At 43.8% G+C, this 13,588-nt stretch overlaps 1 protein-coding gene across 3 annotated transcripts in view; it reads left to right on the top strand.

Annotated features, from left to right (window-relative positions):
• The window catches only part of BICRAL (BICRA like chromatin remodeling complex associated protein), a 114,992-nt gene extending 102,688 nt beyond the window's left edge, over positions 1-12,304 (top strand). For all 3 annotated transcript variants that reach the window (XM_063666986.1, XM_063666987.1, XM_054493395.2), the window contains 4 exons: positions 858-1,003; positions 4,013-4,107; positions 6,248-6,350; positions 8,404-12,304. In XM_063666986.1, the coding sequence (XP_063523056.1) occupies positions 858-1,003; positions 4,013-4,107; positions 6,248-6,350; positions 8,404-9,191 (1,132 nt within the window). In that variant the 3' untranslated portion in view covers positions 9,192-12,304. The remainder of the gene's footprint in view (positions 1-857; positions 1,004-4,012; positions 4,108-6,247; positions 6,351-8,403) is intronic.
• Positions 12,305-13,588: the final 1,284 nt, after the last annotated feature.

Consider the following 13,588-nt stretch of genomic DNA (forward strand, 5'->3'; position numbering starts at 1 on the left):
CACTGCACTCCAGCCTGGGTGACAGAGCAAGACCCTGTCTCAAAATATACACATATATACTTTGAAAATCTTTTTCTATACTTTCTTTTCCTTTTTTTTTTTTTTTTTTTGAGACAGAGTCTTGCTCATCGTCTAGGCTGGAGTGCAGTGGGACGATCTCGGCTCACTACAGCCTCCGCCTCCTGGGCTCAAGTGATTCTCCCACCTCAGCCTCTGGAGTAGCTGGGATTATAGGCACCCCCCATCACGCCTGGCTAATTTTTGTATTTTGTAGAGACAGAGTTTCACCATGTTGAACTCCTGACCTCAGGTGATCCACCCATCTCAGCCTCCCAAAGTGCTGGGATTACAGGTGTGAGCCACCACGCCCGGCCTACACTTTATTTTCATTAGGACTTACAAATATATTGAAATGTAGTGTATACATTTCAAATATATTGAATGTAGTTTCAGCCTACTGTTTGCTCTTTTCTTCTTAAGGAGAATAGCTCTTTGTATTTTCAGAGACAAAGAATCTCTGAGGAAAAGCGTGGTTTGGTAAACTCCCATGTTTAGAACAGAAATGTTAGCATGAACTTAGTTGGCCAGTGGTCAGGCACTGCCAAGGTTTATAGGGGTGCCAACACATAAATGATTGGTGGGAACCTGTGCTTTTGACGTCAGGGTCATAGTTTGAGTCCTCTGTGGGGCTAGTTAAACTAAGCTATAAACCCACTATGGCATAAAAAATATAAAACTGAAGAAAAAACTGCCATACTATTCCTATATATCTTATTTTATTTGCATGCAAATAAATATGACTAGATTTAATTTCCTAACATGACTCTACATTGACATTGGCCATTTCCCTTGTAAAGCATTCTCCAACAGTTGCAGAGGGACCAAGCCCACACTGTGACACCGGACAAAAGTCACTTCCGATCACTAAGTGATGCGGTACAGAGACTGCTCTCCTACCACGTGTGCCAGGGCTCCATGCCCACTGAAGAAGACTTGAGAAAAGGTAAGCAGGCTGGAACCCTAAGGCACCACTCTGATACCAGGAAACCCTCCCATGGACACCCCCCAGAAGAGCAAGAGCCACGTCACCCCCAGATGGTAGGCAGGTTATTGTTTTTAATCACCGACCAAACTTGTTCCCTATTTACTCAATTTCCCAGTCCATGTTTAAGGTTGTGTTACACTTCTCAATATTTTTTGAAGGGAAGACAAGAGTAGGGGCACACACCTGTAGTCCCAGCTACTCAGAAGGCTAAAGCAGGAAGATCATGTGAGCCCAAGAGTTTGAGACTATAGTGTGCTATGATCACGCCTGTAAATAGCCATTGCACTCCTGCCTGGGCAACATAGGGAGACACTGTCTCTTAAAAAAAAAAAAAAAAAAAATTTAGGAGGGTACCCTAATGTCAGAGTATTTTATTGACAAATTAGGGACAGTAAATCCAAAGCTTTGTATGGACTGCCAGCTCCAGATGGGATGGCTTTGCGCTAGACATTCTACACAGTGGTTTCGCATAGTCCTTGCCTTTAGGCCATATGCATACCCTGAATTTTTTTTTTTTTTTTTTGTTGAGATGGAGTCTCGCTGTGTCACCCAGGTTGGAATGCAGTGGCACAATCAACTCACTGCAACCTCTGCCTCCCAGGTTCAAGCGACTCTCCCTGCCTCAGCCTCCCCACTGGCTGAGATTATAGGTGCCCACCACCACGGCCGGCTAATTTTTGTATTTTTTAGTAGAGATGGGGTTTCACCATGTTGGCCAGGCTGGTCTTGAACTCCTGACCTCAGGTGATCGGCCCGCCTCGGCCTCCGGAAGTGCTGGGATTACAGGCATGAGCCACCGCTCCTGGCCAAACTGTTTCTAATAGTTTTATGAATTAGGCACTTGAGCTCCCAAAAGCATTCCCTAAGATTCCAAAATGAGTCCAGAGCATTGGCCACACATCAAGAAACTGACAAAAATGTGACAGATAAGGGCTGAGCATGGTGACTCACATCTGTAATCCCAGCGCTTTGGGAGGCCGAGGCAGGCCAATCACCTGAGGTCAGGAGTTCAAGGCCAGCCTGGCCAACATGGTGAAACCCTGTCTCTACTAAAAATACAAAAATTAGCTGAGCGTGGTGACACATGCCTTCAGTCCCAGCTACTTGGGAGGCTGAGGCAGGAGAATCGTTTGAACCTAGAAGGCAGAGGTTGCAGTGAGCAGACATCACACCACTGCACTCCAGCCTGGATAACAGAGCAAGACTCTGTCTCAAAAAAAAAAAAAAAAAAAGGCCGGGCGCGGTGTCTCACACCTATAATCCCAGCACTTTGGGAGGCTGAGGTGGGTGGATCACCTGAGGTCAGGAGTTCGAGACCAGCCTGACCAACATGGAGAAACCCTGTGTCTACTAAAAATACAAAATTAGCCAGGCGTGGTGGCACATGCCTGTAATTCCAGCTACTCGGGAGGCTGAGGCAAGAGAATCACTTGAACCCGGGAGGTAGAGGTTCCTGTGAGCCGAGATCGTGCTATTGCACTCTAGCCTGGGCAACAAGAGCGAAACTCCATCTAAAAAATAAATAAATAAATAAATAATAATAAAAGGGCCCCTTCCCCAAACCTAGAACTCCTCCTGTCCCGATGCCTGGCCATGCTCTTTCCCACCACCACTGCTAAGGCCTGGCTGTATCAGTGCCCTCCTCTTTTCTAATCCCTTCCTCAGCTGCTACAAGTCTTACTCCTCCTGGCAGGGACCTCTAATCTCAGGGCACAGTGGTTTCTGTGAGTCCACTGTGGGCTTCCCTAGGACACCAAGGAATAGGGTCAAGATCCAGTGTTAAATAGGGGGTGTGAAAGGGCTGGGTGTGGTTGTTCACGCCTGTAATCCCAGCATTTTGGAAGGCTGAGGTGGGCAGATCATGAGGTCAGGAGTTCGAGACCATCCTGGCCAACATGGTGAAACCCCATCTCTACTAAAAATACAAAAAAATTAGCCGGGCGTGGTGGTGCACACCTGTAGTCCCAGGTACTCGGGAGGCTGAGGCAGGAGACTCACTTGAACCCGGGAGGCGAAGGTTACAGTGAGCCAAGATTGCGCCACTGCACTCCAGCCTGAGAGACAGAGCAAGACTCTGTCTCAAAAAAAAAAAAAAAAAAAAAACCCACAGTGGGTGTGAAGACTGAGAAGAAGAATGAATTAGAAGGTGTTCAAATCCTTGGAGACCAACAGACAGAGGACAGAGCCACATGACCATGACAGTTTAATGTAAAGCTGTGTCTTTACATTAAACTGGTTTGCCTAGTCCAGACAGTTGGACTTCATTGTTTCAGCTATTTTAGTTTTTCATACCATTAGGCTTAAGTCATCTAAACTAGCAGATCATTCTCTACTCACTGATAATTTTTTTTTTTTTTTTTTGAGACGGAGTCTCGCTCTGTCGCCCAGGCTGGAGTGCAGTGGCGCGATCTCAGCTCACTGCAAGCTCCGCCTTCTGGGTTCACGCCATTCTCCTGCCTCAGCCTCCCAAGTAGCTGGGACTAGAGGCGCCCGCCACCACGCCCGGCTAATTTTTTTTTTTTTTGTATTTTTAGTAGAGACGGGGTTTCACCATGTTAGCCAGGATGGTCTCGATCTCCTGACTTCGTGATCTGCCCACCTCGGCCTCGCAAATTGCTGGGATTACAGGCGTGAGCCACTGTGCCCGGCCTACTCATTGATATTTATTGCGAGTCTGTTATATGGTTTTATTTTGTAGGTGATATCAAAATAATTATGTTTTTGGTTTCCTAGTTAAAGTTAAAAAAGCTAGTAATAAAATGAGTTTCCATGACCAGTGGACAGTGAGGGAACACAGTGTAGAAGGATGATGCTTAGCCAGGGAAAAGCTCATCTAAGAAGAGAAAATTGCCCCAGATAAGCCATGTTTGAATAACAGAAGAGTAATGCATTTCAGTCTTAAGAAACAGAAGACCTAGTCAGTGATTTACAGTCTCTTACTATTTCTTTGTCTCTCTCTTTTTAAAGTGGACAATGAATTTGAGACAGTTGCCACTCAGCTCCTAAAAAGGACCCAAGCTATGCTTAACAAATACAGATGCCTGCTCCTAGAAGATGCCATGGTAAAAGTCATGCTACTGATATTTGTTCTTTAAAACTTTACAGGTCACAGCCACTAAATCAGAGATAAAAATTTCAAGGAATTATAGAATATAATGTAAAAGGCACAGATATTTCACACTGTAGAAAAACTTATGCTTAGCTGCTACTACAAAAACAGCAGTGAACATTTGCTGTACTTTACTTGGTGGGTCAGTACTATTCTCGTTTAATGGATAAGGAAACCAGGGCTTTGGTTAAGTAACTTGCTCGAGAACAGATGGCTAAGAAGTTTGCAGAGTAATTAGCAGAGCTCAGATACAGGTCAGGATCATCTGACCCCTGGTCCACACTCTGATGCCGTCTACCGACTTTCACCAACCCAGAGATGTGGGAGAAGGACTGGAGGCACATCTGAACAGATAAGCTGGTGACAAATGTCAAAATTAGTTTTGTTTTTGAGAGATTATTGACATACCATAAAATTTACATTTAAAGTGTACAACTTAGGCCAGGCATGGTGGCTTATGCCTGTAATCCCAGCACTTTGGGAGGCCGAGGCGGGTGGATCACCTGAGGTCGGGAGTTCAAGACCAGCCTGACCAACATGGAGAAACCCTGTCTCTACTAAAAATACAAAAAGAGCCAGGTGTGGTGGCGCATGCCTGTAATCCCAGCTATTCGGGAGGCTGAGGCGGAAGAATCACTTGAACCTGGAAGGCAAAGGTTGCAGTTAGCCAAGATGGTGCCATTGCGCTCCAGTCTGGGCAACAAGAGTGAAACTCCGTCTCAATAAAATAATAATAATAATAAATAATGGATCACCTGAGGTCAGGAGTTTGACACCAGCCTGGCCAACATGGTGAAACTCATCTCTACTAAAATACAAACATTTCAGTGTTCAGAGTTGCAGTGAGCCGAGATCACACCACTGCACTCCAGCCTGGGCGACAGAGTGAGACTCCGTCTCAAAAATAAATAAATAAATGAAGTGTACAACTTGATGGTTTTTAGTACATTTACAAGGTCATATCGTCATCACCACTATCTAATTGCAGAACATTTTCATCATCCCAGATAGAAACTGCAATTCATTTGAAGTGCCAGTTAAATAGAGAAAGGAGTGAGAGTAAGATACCTCAGAAAATGATAGAAAGACCAACCTGAGATTTGACAAGCAGTTCTAAAATCATATAGGCTTTAACCTATCAATTGGTCTCTTATAACTCATTTTCAATTTGATATCAACTTTGAAAATGTACCTTGGGAGATTGGTTGAGCTATATTATACACATATACAACATAGAGTAAATGTGTATCTGTGTGTCTGTATTTACTTAAATATATCTATATTTACTTAAAATTATGCCACCAGGCCAGGCACAGTGGCTGACGCGTATAATCCCAGCACTTTGGGAGGCCGTGGTGGGTGGATCACCTGAGGTCAGGAGTTTGTGACCAGCCTGGCCAACATGGCAAAACCCTGTCTCTTGTAAAAATAAATTATCCAGGTGTGGTGGTGCGTGCCTGTAATGCCATCTACTCCAGAGGCTGAGACAGGAGAAACGCTTGAACCTGGGAGGTGAAGGTTGCAGAGAGCCAAGATTGTGCCACTGCATTCCAGGCTAGGCGACAGAGCGAGACTCTGTCTAAAAATAAATAAATAAAATAAAATAATGCCACCAAAGTCTGTAATAATTGTTCTCAGCTGGGTGCAGAGGCTCATGCCTGTAATCCCAGCACTTTAGGAGGCCAAGGCGGATGGATCACCTGAGGTCAAGAGTTCGAAAAGATTTCTAAGATACATTATTAAGTAGAGGAGAAAAAAATACAGAACAGTATATATAGTTGCTACTATTTGGGTACAAAATACAGAAGTATATTTCTTTATATATATATATATATATTTATAGTGCATATATATTCTTATGTGTGTCAGAAATACCTCCAGAAGAGTACTGAAAACTACTAGGCAGGCAGATGCCTCCAGGGAGAGGCACTGGGTGATAGTGGGTGCACACCAGGGAGAGGCAAAGAAGGGAGGCTCACTTTTCACATGCCCTGTAGTATCTTTTGAATTTTGTACCAATGTGTAAATTATTTTTTCCAAAAGCAACCATTTTTTAAAAATTGTCTATGAAATGACTGGCCTCTCTTTTTCAGCGAATCAATCCCTCTGCTGAGATGGTGATGATCGATAGGATGTTCAACCAGGAGGAAAGAGCTTCCCTGTCCCGAGACAAGCGCCTGGCACTTGTAGACCCTGGTAAGAAACATCACAGTGAAAGTAGTAGATAGCTCCTGCCATGGTTCAGGGACCATGGGGCCTTTGGGAGTCTGTCTGAACTTTGGGTGAGAAACTTGAAGGTAGAACGTGAATTCTGGGGAGAGCTGGGCACGGTGGCTCACACCTGTAATCCCAGCTACTTCCTTCTCCTCTTTGGCCTGCATAGCCAATGTTTGTTGGATGGAATCATCTTTTTAGATTTCAAGGCTATATTCCCTAGAACTCACATTTTAGAATTTGGTGAACAAATTTATGTTCACACTATACATACATACTCTTTGTTGTTTTGTAGATGTCATCAAAGCTCTATTTCACTTCGATTATTTCCAGCATTAACACTTTTTCCACTCTTGTATAACAGCAGTCTGCCTACCTCCATTTGTACCCTCAATGTTCTAAATCCCCATGGACATTTCTTTTTTTTTTTTTTTTTGAGACGGAGTCTCGCCAGATCTGTCCCCCAGGCTGGAGTGCAGTGGTGGATCTTGGCTCACTGAAAGCTCCACCTCCCAGGTTCACGCCATTCTCCTGCCTCAGCCTCCCAAGTAGCTGGGACTACAGGCACCTGCAACCACGCCCGGTTAATTTTTTGTATTTTTAGTAGAGACAGGGTTTCACCGTGTTAGCCAGGATGGTCTCCATCTCCTGACCTTGTGATCCGCCTGCCTTGGCCTCCCAAAGTGCTGGGATTACAGGCGTGAGCCACCGTGTCCAGCCACGGACATTTCTTTTGCCATCCTCTGGCTCCTCAAGCCTGGTGCAGTTCAGTGCTTACTCACAAATGCAGCTCCTACATACCCATTGTCCTTCCATATCATTTTGGATGAGAGTTAGCTATTCATTTTGTGGTCTTGGCAAAGTGATGCCAGGTTTCTCCTATGTGTCTAAAGGGATTGAAGTGCTTTCACCCAAAGACAAGTAGCTATCTTCACCCGGAAAGTATGTAAGACAGATAGGTTTTCTGTTTCCTGGTGTCTATCCCCCTTCCCTGCAAAGCCCCATTCCAGGTGCTTCTGCTCTAAGGAAGAAACCAGGCTGATACCAGGAACTAATTTCTGTTTTCAGACTGTTTCAAGGAGGTCATTAGCAGAAAACTAATTTAAAATAATACTTAGAGGCTGGGTGCGATGGCTCACACCTATAACCCCAGCACTTTGGGAGGCCAAGGCAGGCGGATCACCTGAGGTCAGGAGTTCAAGACCAGCCTGACCAACATGGTGAAACCCCGTCTTTACTAAAAATACCAAAATTAGGCCAGGCGCGGGGGGTCACGCCTGTAATCTCAGCACTTTCGGAGGCCGAGGTGGGCGGATCACCTGAGGTCAGGAGTTCGAGACCATCCTGACCAACATGGTGAAACCCTGCCTCTACTAAAGTTACGAAAAAAATTAGTCCGTTGTGGTGGCAGACGCCTGTAATCCCAGCTACTCGGGAAGCTAAGGCAGGAGAATCGCTTGAACCCGGGAGGCAGAGGTTGCAGTGAGCTGAGATCACGCCAGTGCACTCCAGCCTGGGCAACAAGAGCAAAACTCCGTCTCAAAAAAAAAAAAATACCAAAATTAGATAGGCATGGTGGCGGGCGCCTGTAATCCCAGCTACTCGAGAGGCTGAGGCAGGAGAATTGCTTGAACCCAGGAGGCAAAGGTTGCGGTGAGTCAAGATCGTCCCACTGCACTCCAGTCTGGGCAACAGAGCAAGACTCCATCTCAAAAAAAATAAAATAAAATAATACTTAGAGATCAGGACTGAGTGATGTTTTTTGCCCATCACGTTTTCCCATTTGTCATCAAGCATCTACCTTTTCAAAAGGTTTAAGCTCCCCACCTTGAAGCTGCGGCTCCACAGCCTTGGCTGCCTTTACAGGATGCCCTCTCAGGATCAGGGTCCTGCTTCTGCATGTTCCTGTATGTGAAGCAGATGGATTCTGTGAGTGGGGCTGGCTTTGACCTCAGCACCTGACCCACTGAAGTTCTGCTGTATAGTCTGTACTCTCCCAATCACTCACTAATGTTCTTTTTGTTCCCATTTCCAGAGGGTTTTCAGGCTGATTTCTGTTGTTCCTTCAAACTTGATAAAGCTGCTCATGAGACACAGTTTGGCCGGAGTGACCAGCATGGCAGCAAAGCAAGCAGCTCTCTGCATCCGCCAGCCAAGGCCCAAGGCAGAGACCGAGCCAAAACCAGTGTGACGGAACCCATGAATCATGACCAGTTTCATCTAGTGCCTAATCACATCGTGGTCTCTGCAGAAGGAAACATTTCTAAAAAAACAGAATGCCTTGGCAGAGCACTGAAATTTGACAAAGTGGGCTTAGTGCAGTACCAGAGCACGTCTGAAGAGAAGGCCAGCCGGAGAGAGCCTCTGAAGGCCAGTGAGTGCTCTCCCGGCCCTGAGGGGCACCGGAAAACCTCATCCAGATCGGATCATGGTACTGAGAGCAAACTCTCAAGCATCCTAGCAGATTCGCACTTGGAGATGACGTGTAACAATTCCTTCCAGGACAAAAGTCTGAGGAATTCTCCAAAGAATGAAGTTTTACACACAGACATCATGAAAGGGTCAGGCGAGCCCCAGCCAGATCTCCAGCTGACGAAGAGCTTGGAAACCACATTTAAGAACATCTTGGAACTCAAAAAGGCGGGACGGCAGCCCCAGAGTGACCCCACGGTTAGCGGCTCTGTTGAGTTAGATTTCCCCAACTTTTCTCCTATGGCTTCACAGGAAAACTGCCTGGAAAAGTTCATCCCGGACCACAGTGAAGGTGTTGTAGAAACTGACTCCATTTTAGAAGCAGCTGTAAATAGTATCCTAGAGTGTTAATAGCAGTAGTCCTCCCCCTACCCCGCCCCGAGACCCCACCCCACGACCCCACCCCGGACCAGTTACATTCGTTCCTGGCAAAAGCAAATGGAAATGGTCTCCTGTCTCCAGCCTGCTTGATCTTTCATCACAGGTTATTCTTTCTAATCTCAATCCTGTTCTTTGTTTAAGAGCAATACTTGTCGTGATTACAGGGAGATCCTTTAGTAAAATTAATCCTTGGCAGAAAGCAGTCTGATAGGCCCCACTCATTTCAAGTGTTATGAAAGTGCTTATAGTCATTTTGTTTATTTGTTTTGTTTTTTAAAAACACTGTAACTCAATGAGACCACAGTATACTTGGCCCTTGGTAAAATTTTGACAATCATAAGTCATTTGAAAAGAACAGACTTACTAAAATCAAACGAGACAGATAGAAGCTACTTTTTAAAGACTATCCCACTGCATCTCCAAATTTAGTTTTGGCTTTTTTTATTATTATTATTTTGAGTTTTTTTGTGTGCATTTTGTTGTTGTTGTTGAGGGAAAGACCACATGGTTCTTCCCCCTCAGCCATCTTTGAGCAGTAAATTGCTGGCTGTGCTGCCAGGGACCCGCAGCCCTGGTGGAAAAGCCAGTAGCACATACGCAGGGCATTGCAGGGCTTCCCTGTTGATGGTTCAAGTGCTTTTCTGATGCTTCTGGAGCAAAACCTCATGCTTTTAGGCATATCTGTGTTGAATTTCACCTAGGGAATGTTCTGTTCTTAGTTACAGCAGCAAAATCTGAAATAATTTCACCAGGCTAAATAAAGGAAAATGGAAACCAGTGAAGAGGCACAGTGTACAGAGGAGGCCGGGATAGAGCCATGAGGGTTATAATATTAATATGTATATATGTAAAAGCATACATATGTTAACTATTGAGAAAAAACAAGTTTTGCATTTTATAATTGGATATAGTCAACATATGATGTATGTTTTTGTTTGTTGCTGGATTTTGTTTCATTTAACCTCTCTTTGCACCCTCTCCCACAACAAATACCAAGCATCAAAAGCACTTTCATTTGAAAATTATTATGTTGTAATTTTTCAGTTTAAACTTAAAGGAGACTCTGGCCTTGTTTATGCTTCTTGTCTGAGAACAGTAGTGACCCCTGGCAGCAATTCATTACCAAAACACAGACAAACCAAAGGTAACCAGCTAGCCCACCACTGAAAGGAAAGATCTGAGACATGGGATTCCCATTTGAGAGCCAAAGGATATGCCCTGTCACGGTTTCTGTTTGGCCTGTGTTCATATTAGTGAGCATGGCTTATTGCTTTATTTATTTTTATTTCTTGTCAGGGAGTATTCTCCGTTTTCCTTTCTCGTATACCTGCCCAGATTATCCCATTTTTGTTGTTACCTTTATTCTTAATGTCATTGTAACCATCACTTATCTCCTCTCATTGGGAAAGCTACATGATAGTATTTTTATGCACTCTTCTCCCACACATACACACACGTGCATGTATCTGAGCTGCTCGGATCCAGAGGTCATTTTTGTTACAGTGTGTGCACACTCACTGTCCTTCTTAGTGTGCATACTCTCTCATTTATTCTGTTTATCTCCCTGGCTCTGGAGGTGCAGCCACTGGTCTTCACTTTAATGTGTTGCCAGAATCTGCTTCTGGCTGTCGCCAGCATGGGGATGACCCCCATTGTCATCATGTTGGGCATTTCTTTTCCAGATCGGCCTGTGATGGAAAGGAAGACTTCTGATTAGAAAACACAGCAACAGAAGACCTGTACCCCAGTGCCCCTGTGTCCCACTACACACAAAAAACCCTGTGAGATGGCCAATCTTCATAATAGCAATGTACCTTCACCCCAACCACATGCCCCAGCCAATACAAATTGGAAAATCTGGGCCATTTTAGGGTTACCATTTTTTCCTTATTTGTGCCAATGTCCAAGTTGCAGATTTCCCCTTTTTCCTGTATTGTAACATATTAGATAAGTTGGTGTTGCCAGTTGGTACTTTCTGTTTGGGTAGCCCTAGGGTAACACCCTGCCCTGAACTCCATGATTTCATAGGCTTTTCTTCCCTTGGGGCTCATGCTCCCCTAATTCCTAGCAAGATGATCCCTCCTAATCAAATTCTTCTCATTGTGGAACTTTATCCCTGGAAGCCTTCATGCGGGCTGCTAGTGAGTTACATTAATTACTGCAAATCAGTGGAATTCTCAAGAGACAAGATAAGCTTGATGTACATTTGTCACCTCTCTTTCTTCCCTATCCTGCCCTGCTGTCCCAATCCTAGCTTTTCTATATACCATCTTAAAGGGTTTTTAAGCCCTAACACTTGTCTAGCAAATGGAGAGCCTACTTTACCAAAATGAAACTTGTAAATTTTTGTGTCATTGTATGTAAGTTTACTTTTTATGGAGGAAGGATTCTAGATAATGACAAAGGAAGATTATGACATGTATTTTACTCCTGTGATTAGGTTCTACGCACATGGGTCACAACTCGCATGTCGAGCCCCCTCTGGTGAAGGGTAGGAGGGCTCAGCCTCGGATGGCCAACATTCAGTTGTTCAGGTTCATTAGTCAAAGTTAAGTTTTAGAACTATTTGTACTCAGTAACAAAAATCATTTTCTTTCTTTTTTTTTTTTTCTGTTGTTGTGGAAAAGTGTGAATTTGTTATTAAGCATTTGATTTTCTGTGTCCTTAAGTACTTCCTAAAGATGAAGCAAAATTTTAATCTGGCAATTATGAAAAAGAAATATTTTAGCTCTGAAGGATTTAGTAGATTCTGTTAGATTAGGGAGGCCTTACAGACTGACTTTACTTAAAGAGGACGCGTCACTCGCTGTCAGTGTGGTGTGGGCTTTATTTGCTTAAATACCTTCATTTGTATAGTATGTCTCACTTGAAATTGCTTTGTATACATTTTGTAAAAATATTTATAAAATGTTTTGTAAAAAAAAAAAAGTATAACAAATTGCAGTTTATTTTGTTATGTTGGATAAATACTGTTAAAAGAAACCAGTCAGTAACTATATTGTTAATCCATGGTTAGGAAATGTTTAGTTGGAGATTACAAATTGAAACAACCATTGCAATACAGCCAAAGATTTGGGAAAATGTGCAACTGTGATTGTCTTGATTTTGCAAATAGGAATGGCTACTTTTCCCAGAAGAAAAGGGTAAGTGTTCAATGGGAATTCTATTTTAATAGATTTACCAATACCAAAATCAATTTACCCGTCAGGGAAGGGATAGGATTTTGATTGATTGGCCTTTCCAAACAGTTACAAATTAATGAAGCTGGTCAGTGAGGAGGTTTGGTCCTGTACACCTTTGGCCTCCATCCCTACTCCTGCCACATATGTCCTTAGCTATGGAAGGAAAAGTGGGGGTCATGTGAAAAGTCAGGTAAGTGAGCTTCACTCTGCAGGAGGTTTTCTTTTTTTTTTTTTTTTTTTTTTTTTTGAGGTGGAGTCTCGCTCTGTCCCCCAGGCTAGAGTGCAGTGGCACACAATCTCCGCTCACTGCAAGCTCCGCCTCCCAGGTTCACGCCATTCTCCTGCCTCAGCCTCTCTAGTAGCTGGGACCACAGGTGCCCGCCACCACGCCTGGCTAATTTTTTGTATTTTTAGTAGAGACGATGGTCTCGATCTCCTGACCTTGTGATCCACCCGCCTCGGCCTCCCAAAGTGCTGGGATTACAGGTATGAGCCACCGCACCAGGCCTAGGAGATTTTCTTCAGTTGTTATGTTTATTTTGTTTCTGCAAGGACAAGGAAAAAGCTAAGTGTTAAATGATTTTACATAAGACATATTCCAGAATTAACATGTTTCTCTTTGGATTCAACATATTGGACCAAATTTTGTATTAAAAAATAACTCTATAACCTTATGTGTAAAATCAGCCCCATGAGGCCCTTTTGAATTCCTGCCCTCACAAGTGTTTTTCCACCCAAATTGTTAGGGAAGCTTCTAGAGGTGAAATGTATTTCTGGGAACAAATTGTTCTTTAGGGCCTAGAATTTACACTTGTACTCGTTTATGGTTTAATTAGATTCTCCCTTGTGCCCTAAGAGCAGTAGGAAATCAAGATTCAGCAGTAATCAGTACATAAATAGAAAGTCATTCTCTAAAAAGATTAAAAGACAACAAAGAAAGTCATTCTCAAATAACTAACAGAATGATATGAAGGGATCTATCCACTGATGTCATGTATAGTGTTACCCTAATGTCAAGTTTCTCTTCTTGCTAAGGATAAATGTGTGTCCAGAATGACATTTTTGTCCCTCTTCAGGCCATTTACAATGGGAGTGCCCCAGGAATGAAGAGTTAGAAGGAAGGATCAGCCAGGTGCGTTGGCTCACACCTTTAATCCCATCACTTTGGGAGGCCGAGGCAGGCAG

Source organism: Pongo pygmaeus, chromosome 5, assembly GCF_028885625.2.
Source record: "Pongo pygmaeus isolate AG05252 chromosome 5, NHGRI_mPonPyg2-v2.0_pri, whole genome shotgun sequence".
Taxonomy (NCBI): domain Eukaryota; kingdom Metazoa; phylum Chordata; class Mammalia; order Primates; family Hominidae; genus Pongo; species Pongo pygmaeus.